We start from the raw sequence: 20,668 nt of genomic DNA on the forward strand, positions 1-20,668 counted from the left end.
GCGAGCACTGTCGGGTCAGGGTCAAGGGCTAGGCTGGGCTCTAGTTCAAGCTGCTCAGGCTGTACACAGGGGCAGGACAAGGATACCCGGGTGTCCTGGGGGGAGATGATCTAGGGCATGTCCTCAGCTCCTAACCATGCCTGTTTTCTCTGCCACAGGGTGACCTGGCCAAGAAGAAGATCTACCCCACCATCTGGTAAGCTTGTTCCCCCACTGCTCACTGCCCCCCACGGTCCTCTTGCCCTCGCCCTCGCCACAGCTGTGCTCTGCCCTCAGGTGGCTGTTCCGGGATGGCCTTTTGCCCGAAGACACCTACATCGTGGGCTATGCCCGCTCCCGCCTCACAGTGGCTGACATCCGCAAGCAGAGCGAGCCCTTCTTCAAAGTGAGTGGCTTCTGGGGTCTCCATACGTGCCACACCCGCCTCCCATCGCAGATGCCCTTCCTCCCTCCCCCCAGGCCCAGCCTTTCGCCCCTGTGCCGGGGCCACTTCCTCCCTAGCGATCCTCAGCCTGGCACTCCTCCCCACCTGCTCCCACTGCTTCCTTGATGCCAGCCTGAGACCCCTGTTTCCCAGCCCCCTCTGACTTGGGCTCACCAGTTCCTCCCCACTGTACCCTGTGGCCCCTCCACCATGGAAATGCTGCAAGCCTGACTTTTCTCAACATACCATACTTTGGTGGAATGACTTTGGAGAGAGATCTGTCTCCCAGGTCAAAGTTTCCTGAACTCTGGCTTCCGTCTTAGGTCACGCGGCCCCCGCCCCCATGGGTGTGCAAAGCCGACGAGATGGGAGTGAGCCCAGTGCAGGGCTAGGATGGCTGACTTCTCAGGAAGCCCACCCTGCCTATGGGATCAGGGAGGGAGGGAGGGGCCGGTCCGACATCCTTGTGTCCGTATTTTCTAGGCTGCCCCGGAGGAGAAGCCCAAACTGGAGGAGTTCTTTGCCCGCAACTCCTACGTGGCTGGCCAGTACAACGATGCAGCCTCCTATGAGCGCCTCAACAGCCACATGAACGCTCTCCACCAGGGGCCACAGGCCAACCGCCTCTTCTACCTGGCCCTGCCCCCCACTGTCTATGAGGCTGTCACCAAGAACATCCACGAAACCTGCATGAGCCAGACGTAAGACTGCTGTTTCACCCTCCCTTCCTGCCTCCTGGGCCGACCGATCTAGGGAGTCTGAAAAAGATAGATGTCCCGTGTTTGTTCTTGCCATGAATTACCTCTCCAAAGAAGGCAATAGGAGTAAGAGTAGTTCTCTAACAGCCTTTACTGAAAATGCTACCACCCGTGTTTAGCTTCCAAATCCCCCGTATGAAATCCCGTTGTCCCTGGCAGCAGTCCCGCCTAGGACCACAAGGTGGCAGTGTTGCTCCACGAAACTCTTGCTGCCAGTCGCTTACTCTAGCTTTCGGCGTTTCTCAGGGTCCCTTCGACCACCACCAGAGGGCGGCGTTGGTCCACGGGAACCCTGCTGCCTGTGCCGCAGCAGCTCAGCGCTCTGTCGTTTTTCCAAAGCCACGGCCATGTCGGTTTCACTTTGTCTCACATTAACTCTCCGTGAGGAATAAGGGATCTTTCTCCACATTAAAATCCATGGAGGTGGCTCTGCTTTTGGCATCCCCTCCCCGTTTTCTCACTAGGTCGGGGCCCAGGAGGGAGCAGAGCCAGCCAGTGGCGCTCCTTCCAGCCACCAGCCAGTCAGCTTTGAGCGTGGCGCTGAGGGCTGGGAAGGAGAGGAGGTGTTCTCTGTGCCGAGGCCGGGGGAGGGCCGGCCCGGCAGAGCTTTGCTGGCTCATCTCACTGCGGAGCGGCGGCAGGGAGGCTCTGCCCTCACTCCCTGGGGAAGGGGCTTTGGAGGGGGATGAGGGGCTCAGCCCTGGTCCCCAGGGAGGGTGTGGGAGTGACGCAGCTCTGGCCTCCCGCAGAGGCTGGAATCGCATCATCGTGGAGAAGCCCTTCGGGAGGGACCTAGAGAGCTCCAACCGGCTGTCCAACCACATCGCCTCCCTGTTCCGCGAGGACCAGATCTACCGCATCGACCACTACCTGGGCAAGGAGATGGTCCAGAACCTTATGGTGCTGAGGTGCGACCGGGGCCAGGACTGGGCGCTGGGGGGCCCTGCTGCTGCCCCCTCGGACGCCCACCAGCCTTCACCCTGCCCCTCCTGCAGGTTTGCCAACAGGATCTTCGGCCCCATCTGGAACCGGGACAACATCGCCTGCGTCATTCTCACCTTCAAAGAGCCCTTTGGCACTGAGGGTCGTGGGGGCTACTTCGATGAATTTGGGATCATCCGGTGAGAGCCTGGTTCCCCTTCCTGGGAGATCGGGGGGGCGGGCATCCCGCCACCCTGCAGGGTCGCCTCTTCCTGTTTTGGCAGCAGGAGTGTCTGAGCAGTCAGGAATAGTCACGGTCTTCTTCCTTTGCCTTAAGGGGACCTGGCAGACACGGGGGATCAGGAAACAAGCCCAGTTTAAGGCCCTGAGCCCCCAGAACCTGGCCAACAAGGAGAGGCCTTAGCTCACTGTCCGTTCCTTCCTCCCACCAGGGATGTGATGCAGAACCACCTCCTGCAGATGCTGTGTCTGGTGGCCATGGAGAAGCCCGCCTCCACCCACTCGGATGACGTCCGCGATGAGAAGGTGGGTGGAGCTGTGCCCTCCCAGGCCCCTCCCCCTTCTGCAGCAACCAGCCCTGAGCCCGAGGTGTCTTGTCCCAGAACTGACCTTCTAGGCCTCAGCTTCTCCTTCAGAAACAGTGAGGGTGGGCTGAGGTGGCCCCAGAGGGCCCTTGCATGACGGAGCCTCCTGACTATCTGGGCCACTCACCCGTCCAGGAAGGCCACCCCTCGGAGTCACATGGTTCCTGGCACCTGCTGTCCTTGTTACCCAAGGGGCCCCTCTCCCTGGCTCTTCTCCAGGTCAAGGTGTTGAAATGTATCTCAGAGGTGCAGGCGAGCAACGTGGTCCTGGGCCAGTATGTGGGGAACCCCAACGGAGAGGGAGAGGCCACAAAAGGGTACCTGGATGACCCCACAGTGCCCCGGGGGTCCACCACAGCCACCTTTGCGGCCGTCGTCCTCTACGTGGAGAACGAGCGGTGGGATGGTAGGTGATGCCGCTGGGCCCGCGGTGGTGGGACCTGGCCCCCTCATCCACCCGAACGGCCCCCCAAGGCTGGCCTTGTCCCCCCAGGGGTGCCCTTCATCCTGCGCTGTGGCAAAGCCCTGAACGAGCGCAAGGCCGAGGTGCGCCTGCAGTTCTGCGACGTGGCCGGGGACATCTTCCGACAGCAGTGCAAGCGCAATGAGCTGGTGATCCGCGTGCAGCCCAATGAGGCCGTATACACCAAGATGATGACCAAGAAGCCTGGCATGTTCTTCAACCCCGAGGAGTCGGAGCTGGACCTGACCTACGGCAACAGATACAAGGTGGGTGCCCACCTGTGAGGAGGGGGTGGCGTCCAGGGCTCCAAGGGGCGCGCGCTTCGGTGACTCCCTCCCGCCTGTCTGCTGGCAGAACGTGAAGCTCCCCGACGCCTACGAGCGCCTCATCCTGGACGTCTTCTGTGGGAGCCAGATGCACTTCGTGCGCAGGTGAGGGGTGGCCCCTCCCCCCCTTCCCCACCTCCTTCCCTCTGGGCCGCCACCCACCCCATCGCCGCCCCCTGTCCCCTCAGTGACGAGCTGCGGGAGGCCTGGCGGATCTTCACTCCTCTGCTGCACCAGATCGAACTCGAGAAGGCCCAGCCCATCCCCTACGTCTACGGCAGGTGCGGGGGCCGGGCAGGGGGAGGTGATGGGGGTGATGGGGGAGGGGGACTCTGGGGCTCAGGGTTTCCTCACCTCTCCCCCCACCTGTCCCCCTCCCAGCCGTGGCCCTGTGGAAGCGGACGAGCTGATGAAGAGAGTGGGCTTCCAGTACGAGGGCACCTACAAGTGGGTGAACCCGCACAAGCTCTGACCCTGTGCCGGGCCCACCCCCGCCTCGCCTCTCCGTGCTCCCCCGCCGCCACCACCCCCTCCCCGCCCCCGCCTGACCCACCTCGGGAGGACCCGCCTCTGGAGGACTCGGGACCACAGCCCTTAGCCTCACATTCCCGCCCGGGCTCGGGCCACGCCACCCGCCCCTGGGCCCAGTCTCATTCCTCTGCCACCCAGCACTGTGACCATCCCCACCCGAGCCAGCCTCTGTCCCCCAGACTGAGCCCTCCTGGAGGAAGGAGAAGGAGGGCTGCAGTTGTGGGCAGCAGGGGGGCAAGGTCCTCGGAGCGCAGGGGAAGGGGGCAGGCGCGGCCCAGTCTCAGCGCCACTTGACATTCCTGGTTCCCCACTGGAAGGGACCTCTGTGCTGGAAGGGCCCAGCAGCGCACCTGTGTCGGGCCTCCCGAGTGGCCTTCTGCCCCCCACAGCTCCCGCGGCCACCCTAACTCAGCACTCCACGGCCGCCCCATCTCACCCCGCCCTCAGGTGGTGCCCTCGCCACCAGAAAAGCAGAAGCGGCAGGTGGGATGCCCCGGCTCAGTCCCCTGCCATTAAATCCGCAGACAGGCCTGCCTGTCCCCTGGTTGTTTCTTTCCTGCCACCTGCGACCATGGGCCCCAGCCCTCGCCTCTCCCTGCCACCCACTTCCCTCCACCGCTGGCTTGGGCGGGAACGTGACCTTCAGTCCTGACCAAGCCCGGCCTTCCCCTCCTCTCTGCCCCGCACCCTAGAACTTCGTCACGAGACCACCTTGGGCACAAGAACAAGTCACGTTCATTTCCCCTTCCCTCCCCAGGCAGTGCCCCTGCCCCAGCCAGGGCACTCAGGAGCACTGCCGGCCCACTGAGGCGACAAGTATTTAGGAAGGAGTGGCTAAGGGATTCGGGAACAGATGCCAAGGGGGAGGGGCAAGTCCAGGGCGCACCCTGGGCACCGTGGAGAGGTGCACAGCTGGCCTCACCAGCCTCCCTTGCCTGTGTTTGCTGGGGCCCCTGTAACAAAGCACCACACGCAGGGAAGCTTAAGGCAACAGAAAGGTATCCTCTCCCAGTGCCGAGGCCGGCAGGCTGAGCTCCAGGACCAGCGCCCTCCAGGGGCTCAGCTGGCCACGTAGACCCGTCGCTCCGGTCTCTCTGTGTCTTCATGTGACATTCTCCTTCGTGTGGCTGTCTCGCTCTGTTTTCCCTTTACAAGAACACCAGTCATATTAGATTTGGGGCCCAGTCTCCTCCAGGATGACCTCACCTTGATCTGATTACGTCTGCACACACCCCACTTCTGAATAAGAGGACACTCCCTGGGCGTCTGTCCTGCCCCTGCCACCGGCTCAGCTCTTCACTGAGCTCCGGGGAGAGCAGCAGGCTGACCCAAACCAAACGAACAGACAAAAGACTCAGATGCTGGTACAGAACGAGCCAGCAGCCCGATGCGTGCCCCAGGCAGGCAGACTCCATGCCTCAGGGCCTCACAGCTGGCAGGGCTCAGGGCTCCCGTGTCGGGGACGCTCTGTGGCAGCGGGGCCAGGCCCTCAGGCCGTTGGCAAGAACCTGGCCCGTGGCTCCTCCCTTCAGCTGGGCCTGTGGCCCGTCTGTCCCCACCCCCACTGTTGAAGGCAACTGTCCAGGGCTCTTCGCTCCCATCACGTAGGCCTCTCCTCAGCCTGACGCTGACAACCAGCTCTCCTTAACCCCCGCACGGCCCCCGGGGCTGGGGGCAGAGCTGAGGCTCCCGCCCAGGACTCTGCAGCAACGGTAAGTAGACGAGAAGGAACCCAAGTGGGGGCTGGCCGCCTCCTGTCCCACAAGCTAGGGTGGTGAGTCACAGCCTGCACACAGCTGCATCCTCAGGTGCCATCCCCGCTCTCCCCGACCCCTCCTGTAACCAGAGAACGTGCCGCTTCCATCCAGCTTCTGCAGGAGGGAGACCACAGAGTTCACGTAGACCTAGGTGAACGGGGACGGGGTGGCGGGGGGGGGGTGCTTTCTGGGACAGGGGCGGCTGGAATCCGGATCCTGCAGTGCCTCCTGGCCCAGGTCCATGCAGAGCAGCTGAGAAAGCCCCACGTGGACAGGACTACAGGCCAGGCTTCAGCCTGGGGGCGGGGGGACGGGCAGTGGCCTTGGTCCTCCCGATGCCTGTGGCCTGGAGAAGGGGCCGTAAGTCGCTCAGGTTCGCCGGGAGCTGATGGTGTGGGCCTAGGGACTCGCGCCCTCCTGTAACACTTTGGCTCCAGCGTGGCTACAGAGGGTCCTGCCCTTGACTCTCTGTGGTGCAGCCACGTGCCCGTGAGGGGCAAATGAGGCTTTGCAAAAGGCCCAGGATGGCACCAGACCCCGAGATGGTGGCCCAGAATGCGGTGGCGCGGGTCCTCGGAGCTGCAGCCTGGCCTTCTGCTAGCCGCCAGGGGCGCTGTGCTGCTCCCGGGGAAGGGACAGCCGCGTCCCCGGCCCAGTCCTGGGACCTCAAACCCTCAAAATCCGGGCCTGAGGATGACCACAAACCTTCGGGATAAAAACCAAATAAACGGAGGTGCAGGGAGCCCTTCCTGACCCCGCTGGGGTCTTGGTGCTCAGAGCCCCCTCACAGAGCCCCACAGACGCCTACAGCCTTTTGGGGGACCCAGTAGAACTGTGTGCTGGGGGTAGTCCTCCCAGGACCCACGCTGCTTGGGGAACCTTCTGGCATGGCGTCACCGAGGGGGACTCTTAGCAACACAGAAGATCCATGTAGGGGCAGGAGCCTGAAGTGGAGGAGGGACCCAGCTCCTCCTGGGCCCCCAAAATGTGATAACCGCCTGTGAGAAGGGAGGGAGGGAGGGAGGGGTGGGGACCCTCCCCTCCCCATCTGTCTGGGTGGGGACCCTCCCCTCCCCATCTGTCTGAGTGTCCCCACCATGACAGAGGGCCCAGGTCAGGGCAATCAATGGACACCTCCGATCTGGGTGCTACCCTGTGGCAGTGATGAGAGGGCTCTGGTGAGGATGGTCCACTGTCACCTGACACCGGGTGCCTGTGAGTGACAGAGATGAGAGGCCTGAGAGGGACAGTAGCTGTGATCTCAGCTCTAGGAGCCTGAAATGAGGAAGAAGCATGAGGTCCCGGGTAAGGACGTTCAGCTGTCACCTCCACTCTGGAGCCGCAAGCATGAGGGACCCCGTGAGGACAGTCACTGGTCACCTCATCTCTGACATAGTCCTTAGGGCCTCGCTGAATTGAGACAAATGTCACAGCTGTGGGGCCCTAGGATGGGGAACAGACACAACGGACTAGTGAGGAAAGACACCTGTCACCTAAGCCCTGGGTGGCAACATTGGCGCCGAGGGCTTTCAGCTGGCACTGAATCCCTGCAGTGGGACACAGCAGGAGGGCCCAGGCGAGGACAGCCAACAGTCCCCTTAGCTCTGGGCGCCTACACTGAGCGAGAGGCGTTGGGCCAGGTTTCAGCGTTCAACTCACATTTAACTGTGGGATGCCTGGACCGGGGCGAGGCTTAGAGGCCCAACCTCAGGTAAAGGCATGACGGGCAGGCAAGGGCACACAGGCAGCCCTTCAGCGATGGCAGCCACCCTGGGGCAGAGACGTGAGGCCCAGCAGGGGGCACTCAAATGCCACTTCACCTCTGTACAGCTCCACACCACAGAGACGTGAGGGCCCAGGTGAGGTGAGTCGACTACAGGCACAAATCTTGGTAGCTACACTGGAACGGAGTGAGGGACCATGGAGGCCATTTAACTGTCACCTCAGCTCTGGACTCCTACACTGTGGCAGAGGTGGCCTCAGGTGAGGGCATTCAACTGTCACCGGAGATCTGATTGCCTAATCTAGGGTAGAGGCAAGAGGTCCTGCAATAAGACAGTCGCCCGTCACCTCAGCTCTGGGTGCCTACTCGGGGGTAGAGGCGGGAGGTGCCGGCACGGGGGCATGAGCATGCAGGCCCACGTGACCACTGTCAAGTGACAACTCCGTGCTCGGTGTCTACACTGAGAGGGGAACGAGGGATCAGCTGAGCACGCGGGCTCTGGGTGCCTACACTCAGGCAGGGACACGAGGAGCCAAGGAAACAGTGAACTGGTGCCGCAGCTGTGGGAACTACATTCTCTGCCATCTCCCGCTGGGTGCCCGCACTGGGGCAGGGCCATGAGGGTCTATGACAAGAGGGTCTCATGCTCTCCAAGTCCCCATCGAAAAACATTCCTGGAGAAACAAAGCTGCCCCTTGAGGCACAGAAGGCTTGGGATGAGTCCCAGGCCTCTGGCCCTCTCGAGCGTGGTGCCCCTGGGGTTGGTGAATGTGCCTCTGGGCCCTCAGGGGGGCTCATTAAACCAGCCTTTCCAAAATGCCTGCTCTGAGCAAGGTGTAAACACTGTCCTCTAAGAACCAGCCGTCTGGCCACTGCCCTGTGCCTGGCAGGAGCTTCGTCTACTGGGCACCACGACTGCCAGCATTACAGGGAAGAGCGCTAAGGAGGGCACGGTGCCCAGGGCTTGGTACTCACAGATATGTGAGAGTTTGGCAAATGGTCAGTGCTATTTCTGGTCCCAAATTCCATGACAAAACTCAAATACCAACCCGTGACAGCAGCACAGGGGCCTGAAACTTATCACCTTGATCCTGTTAGGGAGAACGAGGAAGTGTTGTGAATGCCAGTGGAGAAGCTCCTGGATGCTAACCAGAGCTCTGTCACTGCCTGGCTCTATCACCTTTCTCTGTATTCTGGGTTCTTTCCTTAGGAAGGTTTCCAGAAAGCGGTGACATTGGGTCAAAGGGCACGGATGTTTCGGTGGTTCTCACGCCGCCCGGCTGCTGCCGTCCAGAAAGATGGGTCCAGGCGACAGAGGTGGCCCCAGCTCTCCCAGCGCGGGAGGTGATCGGGGTGCCCTGGGCGGTGTCGGGGGCGCCTTTGTGAAGGAGGCTGGAGGAGCAGGCAGGGGTGACAGCGTGTGAGCGCGCTGCCCTCTAGAAAGAAGACGGCGAAAGGGAGGCCGCGGAAGGCTGAGCCTGCTGGCCCCTGGCTCTTCGCATTCTGCTGTTTCCCGTACACGCTTCTGTCCCTCCGGGTTTCGAAAAGGCACACATTTGAACTTTTAAACAATGTCTAATTACGCCCCCAGATCCATCCGCCCCTTCCTAAACTTCAGAAATCCGAGCGCGGGGCACGACCACAGCCCCGCCCTCAAAGCCTGGGAACGCTGGGCTCTCCCTCCTGAACGAAGCCTCAGAGGAGACCTCGGGGGCGGGGCTGAGTAGGGCCCCTCCCCTTGGCAGCCTGGCAGCCCGGCCCCGCGGCTCCGCCGGACCGTGCGTCAGGGGCGGGGCGGGGCGGGGCGGGGCGGGGCCCCTCCCACCCGGTGGCCGGTCGCCCAGCCCCGACCGATGGCGGGGTGGCGCCTGCGGGCCGTGCTACCGCTCTGGGCCGCCATTGCCGGGCCTCTCGCTCCGCGCAGCGGAGCTCCCTCGCCTCGCGTCGCCGAGCAGAGCGGGGCGGCCGGCCTGACGGGGCTGCCCCTGACCGAGCTCGCATCCCCCCACCGCCAGGCAAGTCTCTGGCCGGCCCGGCCCGCGTCGCCGACCTCCAGGCCCGGGGGGCCGTGTGTGGGGCCCGAGCTGGGGCCTCCCACTCCCGCGTCCGGGAGAACCACTTCCACTTCCCAGGCCCAGAGGCTCCCGTGGGCACGATCGTGAGCCTCCAGGTTCCCGAGGCCCCTCCGGTCCCAGCCGGGCTTCTCTCCGCCTTCCCGAGGAGCCTGGCCATGTAGTTGGCCGAGCAAGTCGGTGCACCGACCGCGCCCGCCCCACAGCTGGGACCCAGCACGGGCTCATCATCCCTGACCCCCACCCAAACCTGCTCTTCTGCTTTGTTGCCCCCCAGAGCGCACGGTCCACAAACGCTGCACCTGACGGCTGCCCCACCCCAGCGGGAGAAGTGGACATGAGGTTGGCAGGTGGGTGGCTTCCACAGTGAACCGGAGAGAGTTGGAAAGGAGACTTGGCTGGAGGCCCAGGTGTCCAGAGGTCTGTCTGGAAGGGCCAGGGGTGGTGGCACCACTGGGTTTGGGGGGGGGGAGGGTTTATACATTTATTTATTTTTTATTTATTTATTTTTGGCTATGCTGGGTCTTCCTTGCGGTGCACGGGCTTCTCATTGCAGTGGCTTCTCTTGTTGCAGAGCACGGGCTCTAGGCACGCGGGCTTCAGGAGTTGTGGCACGTGGGCTCAGTAGTTGTGGCTCGCGGGCTCTAGAGCACAGGCTCAGTAGCTGTGGTGCACGGGCTTAGTCGCTCCGCGGCATGTGGGATCTTCCCAGACCAGGGCTCAAGCCCGTGTCCCCTGCATTGGCAGGCGGATTCTTAACCACTGCGCCACCAGGGAAGTCCCTGGGTTTTGTTTTTGAAACAGAGGACTCTGCACAAACAGTCATTCTATGACCTTGAGCAAATCCTTTCACCTCTGAGGACTTCAGTTCCCAGCTCTCTCTTTTCAGCTGTGAGATGAGGATTATAATAGATTTCTCCCAAATGGGATAAGTGGCCGCTGTTTGGAAAAAGTTGTGGGAGAGAGCTCCAGGGAGCACGGCGGCTGGGTGGACAGGGAGAGGCAGTGGTCTTAGATGAGAAGCTGACCATAGTGGCCCTGAGGTTGGATGTGAACCCAGTGCCAGCCCTACTGTCGCCTGGACAGCTAAGATGAAGGGGGCTTGGGGGTGGACTTCATACCTTCTAAAACTGAAGCATTTGCATATACCCCGAGGAAGCTGACCCATGAGGAGCTGGCTGGGAGAGTGGGGCCTCAGGAGTGGTAGAATACAGCCAGTGCCCGTGAGGGTTAGTTCAAGGCACCTCTAGGTAGAGTCGAGGCAGGAGGGGAGCCGGAGAGTAGGGTAGAGGCAGAGAGGACACTGGGACAGGAGCTGGGGAAAGTCCAGCTTTTCAGGGGAGGGTCAAGGAGGACGATCTAAGCCAGAAGGACGAGGAGCATCCAGGTGGGGCTCAAGGGCGCCGTCCCAGAAGCCAGCCGAGCAGGGTTTCCGTGGGAGGGCCACAGCCTGCGCGGCCACCTGAGGGGTCAAGGGACATTAGGGCCAACAGGTAACCCGGGGCGCTGGCATCAAGAAGGTCCCAGGCGGCCTTGGCCGCAAGCCGTCCTGCGGGGGTAATGGAGGCAAGGGCAGAGTGGAGCAGGTTGCGAGACGGGGAGGGAAGTCTGTGGAAGAAGCCAGCACACAGGACTTTGGAGAAGCCGGCAGGGAGAGGAAGGGAGGGTGCAGAGCCCCACCGCTGGCTGCGGATGTGATTCCGAAGGAGGCCTTTCCTCCCGCGGTTTCTGAGGATGGGAGGTGTTGAAAGTAGAGGGGAAAGGGCCTCCCTGGTGGCGCAGTGGTTGAGAGTACGCCTGCCGATGCAGGGGACACGGGTTCGTGCCCCGGTCCGGGAGGATCCCACATGCCGCGGAGCGGCTGGGCCCGTGAGCCATGGCCGCTGAGCCTGCGCGTCCGGAGCCTGTGCTCCGCAGCGGGAGAGGCCACGACAGTGAGAGGCCGGCGTACCGCAAAAAAAAAAAAAACAAAATAGAGGGGAAAGAGGGAGACAAAGTGACCGCTATGCTAAGAAAGCCGAGCAGGGTGGAGAGCTCGGTGCCCAGCTCACAGCAGGAGGACTGCCTGGCCTTCCAAAGGAGTAGGAACCTCCACCGTCACCATCACAGGAGAAAGGAGGGCAGGATGGCAGGGACTCAAAGACATTGGTAGCCTCAGAAGCAGGAGGTTAGGAGGCCCCTCCACACCGCCAGGGAGAGCCAAGCTGAGCCTTGGGGTTGGAGCTCAGCTTCCTCCTTCACCCGCCAGGAGCTCCCACCTTCCTGGTCTCCACTCGCTTCTTCCCAAGTGCCTGGGGAGATCCGATCATGAGAGGCCCTGGGGTCGTTCGGGAGCTCGCTGGCATCTGAGGAGGCCTTGCCCGTGTCTGTCATGCCTCTAGGTCCCCTCCGCATCATGGCCCTGGTCATCTCCGTGGGCCTCACCTGGCTCGTAGCCAGCATCCTCCTCGGTGGGCCTGGCGGCGGCTTTCCTCGCATCCAGCAACTGTTCGCCAGTGAGTGTGGGACTCTCCCTCGTCCCGCTACGAGGTCCCCGGCGCGGCCACCTGGGCCTGCGGCCTGAGGCTCGGGGTGGAGGTGGCGGTGGCCTGGGTTTTCTGTCTCTTCCTGGCAGGGCACCTGTAGCTGCCCTCGGTCCGCCTCCTGGCATCCGGCACAGCCTTCCCCCTACCACCCAGTTGCTTCGGCTGGAAACACCAATCCCCGCTAATTAGAATCCTTTGTTCACTGGGGCCCATGTGAGGGGCAGGGGGGCTTTTGCTGATCACTGGGGATGACTCCCAAGTTGTTCCCTGCAGGCTTTCTGCTGGGTTCTGAGATGGGGAGGGGACTCGACACCTCGTTACTGGTGACACATCACCTAAGTACTTTTTGCAATTCTGATCTACCCTTTTCCTGGAGCAGAGAGCTTTGCATCTGAACATCATTTAGACTTGAGCGGGAACGTACGTGGCAAGGTCAGCCTGGCTTAGCCCTTGGCCCCTGAACCTGACTGCCCCTCCACCTTGACTTCACAGTATAGGAGCAGGCTTCCTTGCTGCAGGCCCTAGGAAAGGTCCACACTAACAGAAACAACTCTCTGTACCCACAGGCCCAGAGAACTCAGTGACTGCAGGTAAGGCTCCTGTCACCTCCCTGCTCCTCCCTTGTGCCCACCCCTCTTACCACTTTTGTGACACTCGTGCCTGTCCCCAGCCCTCCAGGCTTTCTCTTCTCCATTCATCCCTCCCCAAACTAGCTGTCACAGCCCACGAGCTGCTTGCATGCTGTGAGCCTAGAAAACAAGTTACCTGCTTCCAGAATACACTAGGGGGACAGGCATAGGATAGACATTCCCATTCCAAAAGGGAGAAATTGGAAGGTATAAAGGGGTCATCAGTCTCAAGCAAGTCCCAAACCCAGCAGGGCAAATCCATTCGATTTCAAAGCATAAGAAGAATCCCTGGGCCTTTGGTGGGGGTAGGGAGGATCTGGAATGTAGGGGACGATCCTACCCTCCCTCTGGGCCTGAGCCATCTCTGGCCTCTGCAGCCATTGCTCTGCCCTTGGAATCATCCTTCCTCCCTTCTGTCCTTTCTGTGTCCCTTTCGGTCCAGGCTGGCAGTGTTTCTACTGGTATAAAATTCTCAAAAACTTTGTTGATCTCTTGCGCAATTCATGAGGGTCTAAGCTGTAAGACACGAGAATCCTCCAGATCTTTCCTGGATAACCTCACCTCTCCATTCCTAGCTTCCGCTGGCGTGCTTGAGCGGGCCCACAGGCCACGCGGCCCAGCTCTTCATGAACAGTTGTCCAGCCACACCCGTGGTGTTCTCTCCCAAGCCTGCTTTCTCGTTTTTTGCAATATGATTAGCCTGAGAATCTTCTAGATCTTCGCATTCTGGTTCCTTCATACTTAACAGTTGCATCCTCAATTTATGTCTCTTCCCTTACATGTTACTTGGAGCAACAAGGAGAAACCCTTAACACTGTGCTTGGAAATCCCCTCAGCTCAGTCTCCAAGTCCAGCATTTACAAGTTCTACCTTCCACAAAACAGCAGAAAACAACCTGGCCAAGTTCTTTGCCACTTTATGACAAGGATGGCCTTTCCTCCAGTGTCCCATAACATGTTCCTCATTTCTGTCTGAGAGCTCACCAGAAGCACTGTTAGCATTCACATTTCTAGTGACAGTCTGGTCCCGATGACATGTGCCTTATCTCAGACCATAGAAGCTCTCTACTGCTCTTCTCTCTTCTTTCTGAGCCCTCACCAGAATCACCTATAATGTCCATATTTCTACCAACAGTCTCTTCAAGGCAATCTAGGCCTTTCCTAATATGCACCTCAAAATTCTGCAGCCTCTACCCATTACCCAATTGCAAAGCCATTTCCACATTTTTAGGGATTTATCATGGCAGCACCCCACTTCTTGGTATCAGAATCTGTATCAGTTTCCTGGGGCTGCCGTAACAAAATAGCACAAACCAGGTGGCTTAAACAACAGTTCCGGAAGGTAGAAGTCTGAAATCTAGGTGTTGGAAGGCTACACTCCCTCCAGAGGCTCCAGCTTCTGGTGGCCTCAGGTGTCCCTGGACTTGTGGCCGCCTCCCTCCCATCTCCGCCTCCATCTTCACAAGGACTTCTCCTCCATGTGTGTGTGTCTTCTCTTCTTTTATAAGAACATGTGTCATTAGATTTAGGTCCCACCCTATTCCAGGATGATCTCATCTTAATGAATTATAACTTCAATGACCTTATTTCCACAGAGGATCACGTTCTGAGGTCCTGGGAGTTGGGACTTGAGAACATCTTTTGTGGGGACACAGGTCACCTCGTAATAGAGACCAACCTCCTTGTGCGCTCTCCATGGGGTCCTTGCACCTGCCCTCCCAGCAGCTTTTCCTTCCCTCCTGTCCTCTGCTCCCGGTGGGGCCACAGCCCAGGCCAGCCCTCCTGCCTCCTTTCTCTTCTCCCACCAGTGGCCGAAGAGCCTCCCTGGGGTCCCTGTCACTTTGCCCTGAGGCCAGCCCCAGTGGGATACAGAGTGTCCATGGAAGTGTCCCTTCCTTGGCCTGAGCCACGTCCCCACCCCACGCCAGTCCCTTGGTCTGTGGTCACTCATTCCTCCCTATGGGCTGGTCCTGACCTTCCCCTCTCAGATCTCGGGTGCCCCCAGGGCCAGGCCCATGGGTCACCCCTGTTGTCCCTACCCAGAGCCGAGGGCCAGGAAGTACAAATGCGGCCTGCCTCAGCCGTGTCCCGAGGAGCACCTGGCCTTCCGCGTGGTCAGCGGGGCTGCCAACGTCATTGGACCCAAGATCTGCCTGGAGGACAGGATGTGAGCCCCTCAGGCGGGTGGGGGCGGGGAGGGGAGCTGGGTCTGCGAGGACCGGGGTCGAGCAGGGTAGACGTGCCACTGGAAGGCTCTGTCCCCCTGCTAGGCTCATGAGCAGTGTCAAGGACAACGTGGGCCGGGGACTGAACATCGCCCTGGTGAACGGTGAGTTGCCCACGGAGCAGAGAGGCAAAGCTGAGCCGTGACCTGCCGCCCTCCTTCCACCCCGCCACCAGGGATTCGCAGGGGGGCCTGGGAAAGGGTCTGTGCGAGCTGAAGGCTCCACAGAAGAGGTGACCCGATGGACGAGAGCGTGGCAGCAGTGAAGAACTGGAAGTTTCCAGGAAGTGGGAGGCTGCTTCATGGGGAGCCCCTGGAGGGCCCCCAGTACTGAGCAGAAGCTCCACAGCCTCGGGTGGGTCCCAGCAGTCTGAACGAGGGGCACGGTGGGCGTGAAGATGGGGGGAGGTGAAAAGCTTCCAGCAGCACCCATCCTTCCCTCCGACCAGGGGTAAGCGGAGAGCTCATCGAGGCCCGCGCCTTCGACATGTGGGCGGGAGGTGAGTCAGGCCGCGGCCTCTGCCTTCTGACTGTGGGCGGAATGACGGCATCTTCCCCCTGAAAGCTGCTCCTTCTGTCTGCTCGCTGGGGAGTCTTGAGCACTTCCTTGGGTTCAGAAAAGCCAGGGAGAAGGACAGGTGTATGGTCAGGGCTTCAGCCCTGGCTTCTTATACCATTTGGTCCCTGCACTCACTCAGCAGCCCTGGCCGGGGTGCGTCCCTGGCCTGATCACTACTTTAGTTTCCTCATCTGGAGAACAGGGGTTGGTGAGGGAGGGGTGCTCAGTGGTGCCTGATGCTCCATGGGAACTGTCCCCCTAGATGTCAATGATCTACTGAAGTTTATCCGGCCGCTGCATGAAGGCACCCTGGTGTTTGTGGCTTCCTACGATGACCCAGCCACCAAGTAAGTAATGGCCGAGGCTGGCCGAGGCCTCACCCTTCTGTGGTCATGGCTCATATCTCTTCCTTCTGTGGGGCAGGATGAATGAAGAGACCAGGAAGCTTTTCAGCGATCTGGGCAGCAAGAATGTCAAGGACCTGGCCTTCCGGGACAGCTGGGTGTTTGTAGGGGCCAAGGGTGTGCAGAACAAGAGCCCCTTTGAGCAGGTATGGGCACAGGCCCTGGGACCCCCACTGCCCGGCACAGGCCAGTCTGCCCTCCCCTCCTGCCTGCATCCTCTGAGGTCCCCTCTGTTCACGCCCAGCACCCACACACACAGCAGCCCACACGTCTTTAAGATGCTCCTGGGACTTCTCCGATGTTTGGGACTCTGCGCTTCTGCTGCAAGGGGCACGGGTTCAATCCCTGGTCGGGGAACTAAGATCCTGCAGGCCAGGCTGCTCAGTCCTGTCCCATCCCCCCAAAACCCAGCACCCCAGTTCACACTGCACACCCTGCTCCCCACAGCAGAACAAGGCAAACAGGCTGTTCCACCAGTTTCTGGAAGGCTCCGGCTGCCGAAAGAGCAGCTCAGCCCCCAGAGAAGAAACGCCCCCTCTGGCCTCGCTCTTCCCGGAGCTTCCAGCAGCTCCCTGAGGGCTGGGTGAGGGCAGGGACACACTCCCCCTCCTTCCCTTCCTAGCGTGTGCCAGGCCCACCTAAGTTCAAAGAAGGTGATCCCCCCCTCCACCTGCGATGGGGCAGGCCAGGGCAGCTGCTGCCATCTTTAGATGAGAACGCTGAGGCGCTGGGACAGACAGGTGGCGGGTGCCCGAGGCTGCACGCTTGGTTGACCCTGGCACAGGGGGACAGGGAGTTCTGTCTGGCCCTGGTGCCCGAGGGCTGAGCCCGTGCCTTCCTGCCCCCACCGACCCGCAGCACGTGAAGAACAGTAAGCACACCAATAAGTACGAAGGCTGGCCCGAGGCGCTGGAGATGGAAGGCTGCATCCCCAGGAGGACCACAGCCAGCTAGCGGCCAAGCTCGAGGACCAGACTAAGCGAGGCTGTGTGTACCCAGTCAGGAGGGGGCGCCGGCACAGCGCCGAGGCCCGACCCCACGCCCAGCCAGGGGCACTCCTGCCCCAGCACGGCAGGGCTCCGAGGCAGTGACTGGTGACCAGACCATGCCCAGTGGTGGGGCTGCGCTGCGGCCCCATGGCGCTTTGTCCTGGGACCCCAGGTACCCGTCTCCTTTTCCTAAAGCGCTCTGCTGGCCGACACCCACCCAAGTCCCAAGCGCCTGAGGCCCCCAGTCTGGTAGCAGCTGCCTGGCAAGTCGGGGCATCTTCCGGAGCCTCTCCATTCCAGAGTGGCTCGCTGCTCTGCAGGCCAGTCCTGTTTCCAGTGTGATTCGTTCTGCTGAGCCGAACGCGGTGGCCACTCCCGGCGCCTGGCTGCCTCCTGCCTTGCTCTCGCGGGAAGGGGTGCCCGCCTGGGAGCCAGGCCGGCCGGGCAGTGAGGTCGCCGGCCCGATGGCGGTTCCCAGCGTGGCGGGTGGCAGCTCCTGCGGTTTGTCTGTCAGAGGGCCCGCTTTCTAAATGACGTCTTAATAAACTGGTGGCCCCCGAAGGAATGAGATGCATTCAGAGGGGAGTCGGGTGGTGTTGTCCTTGAGATGTGATTCAGGTGGTGAGCAGAGGGGCTCCCCTGTGGGCATCCCTGTAGCCTTGCCCTTAGACACGGCACAGGCCTATAGGGACAGGGATGGGGATTAAAACCAACCCAGGAGCTTCCCCCCTCCCCGCAGCCTCCCGCGAGAGCTAGTGTGTCTCCCCCGCAGTGCTCAGCGTTAGATGCCTTTGAAATCAGGCCAGCAAGAGGCCGAGTCACGTGGGCTATTTGGCATTTCTCACAGATTGCAGTTATATTTCCCTGCAAGGGGTGAGAACCAGCAAGAAACTATAAGGAGTTTTCTGGAAAAGTACATGAGGGTGCAGAAATGGTCTGGGGTCACAAAAAGGAGAGAAGGCGGTTGGGACTTCCCAGATGGAGGAATCGGGGCACCAGCCAGGTAGGCTGAAGGGGGCCGTGGCCGGGGCAGTGGACCTGCGAGTCCCCCCTCTAGGGGTTAGGTGCTGCGAGAGTGTGAACACGGCATCAGGAAATGAAAGTATTTAAGGAGGTGGCAGAAGAGGAGAGAGAGGCGAGGGACGGCCCAGGACGAGAAGCTGTGCTTGTGAGGCCATAGCCACGACTGCAAAGGACCAGGAAGTGGAGACGTGAGGACGGCCCAGGTCGCTTACCTGGAAGATGGTGTTCACGGAAGCTGAAACGCAGCCTGACCCTGTGCCGAGAGCTTTATGTGTCTTCATTTTTAAATAGACTTCCTGTTTTAGAGCAGTTTTAGGTTCCCAGCAAAGTTGAGCAGAAAGTCCAGAGTTCCCACATACCCAGCCTCCACTGACACGTCATCACCACCCAAAGCCCAGGGTGGACATCAGGGTTCCCTCTTGGTGTCATACAGTCTGTGCGTTTGACAGTGTTTATAATGACGAGTACTTACCACTAGAGTATCATACATGTATTCATTTTTAAACCTTCTATTATGGACATTTTGAACATCCTCCAAAGTAGAGACACTAGTCTGATGAATCTACATGTACCCAGTGGGGCTGCCACAGTGATCATCGTGTGGCCAGTGTTTCATCTGCACACCCTAGCGAGCAATGCTGCTGGTTGCTGGTGAGCCCCATTTACGGAAGATAAATGGTCCCTGGTGTGCTCAGGAAAGTTTCCCTGGAGCTGGGAGGTTAGAAGCCAGATGAATAGGGCCCCACAAGGTTAGTCGCTTGCCCCAAATGAAACGCATCTCAGCGAAGGGCCGCACCGCAAGGCTGGGAGGTGCCTCTGTATTATACAACTGCTGAGCCAGCTGACCTGCCCCAGACCTTCACTGCGTGCGCCAGAGCCACACAGATGGAAACGGCAGGCCAGCTTTATCCCCCACGTGGCCCAACACAGGTAGGATGCTGACAGTGGTGTGCAATGCGGCCCGCCCGACCTTCCAAAGCGGAGGTACATCTTTACATCCTGCGGTCCTCTTCCGCCAGGGTTTTGTCCCCCAGGCCTACCCTCAGGAGTTAAGACATCGTCAGTTACAAATGACAGGGTCCCAACCCAACTGGCATATACAAAAATAAATACATAATGACGGGGGGGGGGCTTAATGTTCCTGTAACAGACCCCAACGCCCATGGGTGATTCCAGCTCCAGTAACGTCCTTAGGATACAGGCTCTCCATCTCTCGGCTCCGCTTTTCTTTGTGTTTGCATCCTTTTCAAACATGCTGTCTTCCCCAGGCAGGGGGAGTGACAGTAGATGTCCCAGGTTAGCAACCCCAGCAAGAAGAGAGCTCCCACCTTCCCAGTCGTTCCAGCCCAAGTCCCCAGGCACTACCTCTCATAGGTCCAGATTGGATTATGGGTTTATCCTTGTCTCAATCTGTGTGGCTCTGATTGGCTACCTCTGGGCCTGTGCCCACCCTAGAGGCCAGTGTTGGGGTCATCCTCATGCAAACCTTGTGTACCGAGAATGGAGGAGGGATGGCCCCCCCAAAGAAAACTCGGGGGCCGTGACCTGTTGCTGGGCATGCAAAAACACCAGTTGTCACTACATTTCCCGGTAAATACCAAATGCATCCCATACTTGTGCTTGTATAGAGTACGCCTTCCATGCGTGCTGATTTATCACACGGTCTACTTGGAGACCCCTGCCTGGAGAGCAGGAGGTAGGCACACTTTTCAGGGTCATCACTGTGGCCCTGTTAGCAGGACTGTGGCAGGTCTCCCATCTGAAGTGCACGGATGTTGTTTCAGCTGTCACTATCGTTTGTGCCATCTATTCTGTCGGTCCAACTGACTTCTCTTTTGGAACTAGATATCCTTGACTGATTCGTAGAGACCTTCCTTCTCCTCTGGGGTAAATTATTAATCCCCTAAACTAACTACAAACATTCTCTTGTCTTTAATTTAGCCACGCCTGTTTTCCTGCAGGGAAGGCCTCTAAACTCCCTCCTGTCGGACAGCCCACCAGCCCGCTCTGGCTTTTCAGGGAAGACTGAAAGGACTGATGGTAGAGCGGGGAGCAGCCTTCTAACTACATTTGCTCTCCTTGACCCCTGGCACCAATTCCCGTGCAGCTGGAATATAAAAACACAGGTTTCCTCAAGGGCTAACACATCTTTTAGGTTTTCCATCCCCAGTCCTTCCAGCTGACCCATCCCCCTTCTCCCTCTGGCCAGTTTTACCCCATCCTCAGGCAGCGACAGCACCACTGCTCTTTTGCAAACTGCAGTCTTCCACACAGCATGTGCCAAGTTCAGCCCTCTCACCTGTGCCAGGCTGCTTCCATCAGGACAGCTCAACCCATTTGAGAGGGACAGTACAGACTTTCTGGGACACCAAGTCCACACACACAAATGGCTTATGAACTGAGGCTAAAGAACAACCTAGAGCTATGGCCTCTGAATGTTTCTGGATCATTGACATAAATCAAACCCAGAGTGTGTACCCTCACCATGTTTGTGTCTGCTTACATGTCACACGCATGTACTAATCTGAACTTTATAGCACACATACACAACTAGAATTTTTAAACAAGTAAAATGTATTTAAATAAGGCTAAATGAAAATAGGTTTTTATTTAAATGATTACAATTATTTATTGGAAAAATTAAATAGAAGAGATGCTACGGGTCTTTTTGGACATTCTCTACGATGTGTCTTATGAACCTCCTGGGGGCAAGAACCTGCAAGTTTGGGCACCACT

General features: G+C 59.6%; 2 protein-coding genes across 13 annotated transcripts in view; both read left to right on the top strand.

Moving 5' to 3' along the window:
* Positions 1-4,558, top strand: part of G6PD (glucose-6-phosphate dehydrogenase) — a 12,737-nt gene extending 8,179 nt beyond the window's left edge. For 3 of the 4 annotated variants that reach the window (XM_067722897.1, XM_067722899.1, XM_067722898.1), the window contains exons 3-13: positions 159-196; positions 277-385; positions 908-1,125; positions 1,932-2,090; positions 2,178-2,303; positions 2,556-2,649; positions 2,928-3,114; positions 3,202-3,437; positions 3,526-3,602; positions 3,686-3,778; positions 3,879-4,558. In XM_067722897.1, the coding sequence (XP_067578998.1) occupies positions 159-196; positions 277-385; positions 908-1,125; positions 1,932-2,090; positions 2,178-2,303; positions 2,556-2,649; positions 2,928-3,114; positions 3,202-3,437; positions 3,526-3,602; positions 3,686-3,778; positions 3,879-3,969 (1,428 nt within the window). In that variant the 3' untranslated portion in view covers positions 3,970-4,558. Of the gene's footprint in view, positions 1-158; positions 197-276; positions 386-907; positions 1,126-1,931; positions 2,091-2,177; positions 2,304-2,555; positions 2,650-2,927; positions 3,115-3,182; positions 3,438-3,525; positions 3,603-3,685; positions 3,779-3,878 lie in introns of all 4 variants that reach the window. The other variant, XM_067722900.1, reaches the window with a different exon arrangement.
* An 885-nt stretch (positions 4,559-5,443) lies between these two features.
* FAM3A (FAM3 metabolism regulating signaling molecule A) lies at positions 5,444-20,519 on the top strand. 9 transcript variants are annotated; one of them, XM_067722918.1, is made up of 10 exons: positions 5,444-5,740; positions 9,858-9,930; positions 11,962-12,075; positions 12,672-12,695; positions 14,777-14,900; positions 14,986-15,062; positions 15,407-15,457; positions 15,779-15,863; positions 15,940-16,066; positions 16,779-17,470. In XM_067722918.1, exons 2-10 carry the CDS (start codon positions 9,918-9,920, stop codon positions 16,872-16,874), a joined length of 711 nt encoding a protein of 236 aa, XP_067579019.1. In that variant the 5' UTR covers positions 5,444-5,740; positions 9,858-9,917; the 3' UTR covers positions 16,875-17,470. The 9 variants fall into 9 exon arrangements, with proteins under 9 accessions (XP_067579019.1, XP_067579020.1, XP_067579018.1 ...); XM_067722919.1 differs by lacking the exon at positions 5,444-5,740 and adding an exon at positions 8,738-8,852; XM_067722913.1 differs by lacking the exons at positions 5,444-5,740; positions 16,779-17,470 and adding exons at positions 9,326-9,523; positions 19,874-20,519.
* Positions 20,520-20,668: the final 149 nt, after the last annotated feature.

Source organism: Pseudorca crassidens, chromosome X (assembly GCF_039906515.1).
Source record: "Pseudorca crassidens isolate mPseCra1 chromosome X, mPseCra1.hap1, whole genome shotgun sequence".
Classification (NCBI taxonomy): Eukaryota; Metazoa; Chordata; class Mammalia; order Artiodactyla; family Delphinidae; genus Pseudorca; species Pseudorca crassidens.

What these genes read in the sequence shown, in the direction of transcription:
- FAM3A (XM_067722910.1), top strand. Translation starts at nt 9,362, where the DNA reads ATGGCGGGGTGGCGCCTGCGGGCCGTGCTACCGCTCTGGGCCGCCATT. An exon ending in GAACATCGCCCTGGTGAACG is followed by an intron (nt 15,063 to 15,406) that starts GTGAGTTGCCCA and finishes CCCTCCGACCAG; the next exon opens with GGGTAAGCGGAGAGCTCATC. An exon ending in TACGATGACCCAGCCACCAA is followed by an intron (nt 15,864 to 15,939) that starts GTAAGTAATGGC and finishes TCTGTGGGGCAG; the next exon opens with GATGAATGAAGAGACCAGGA.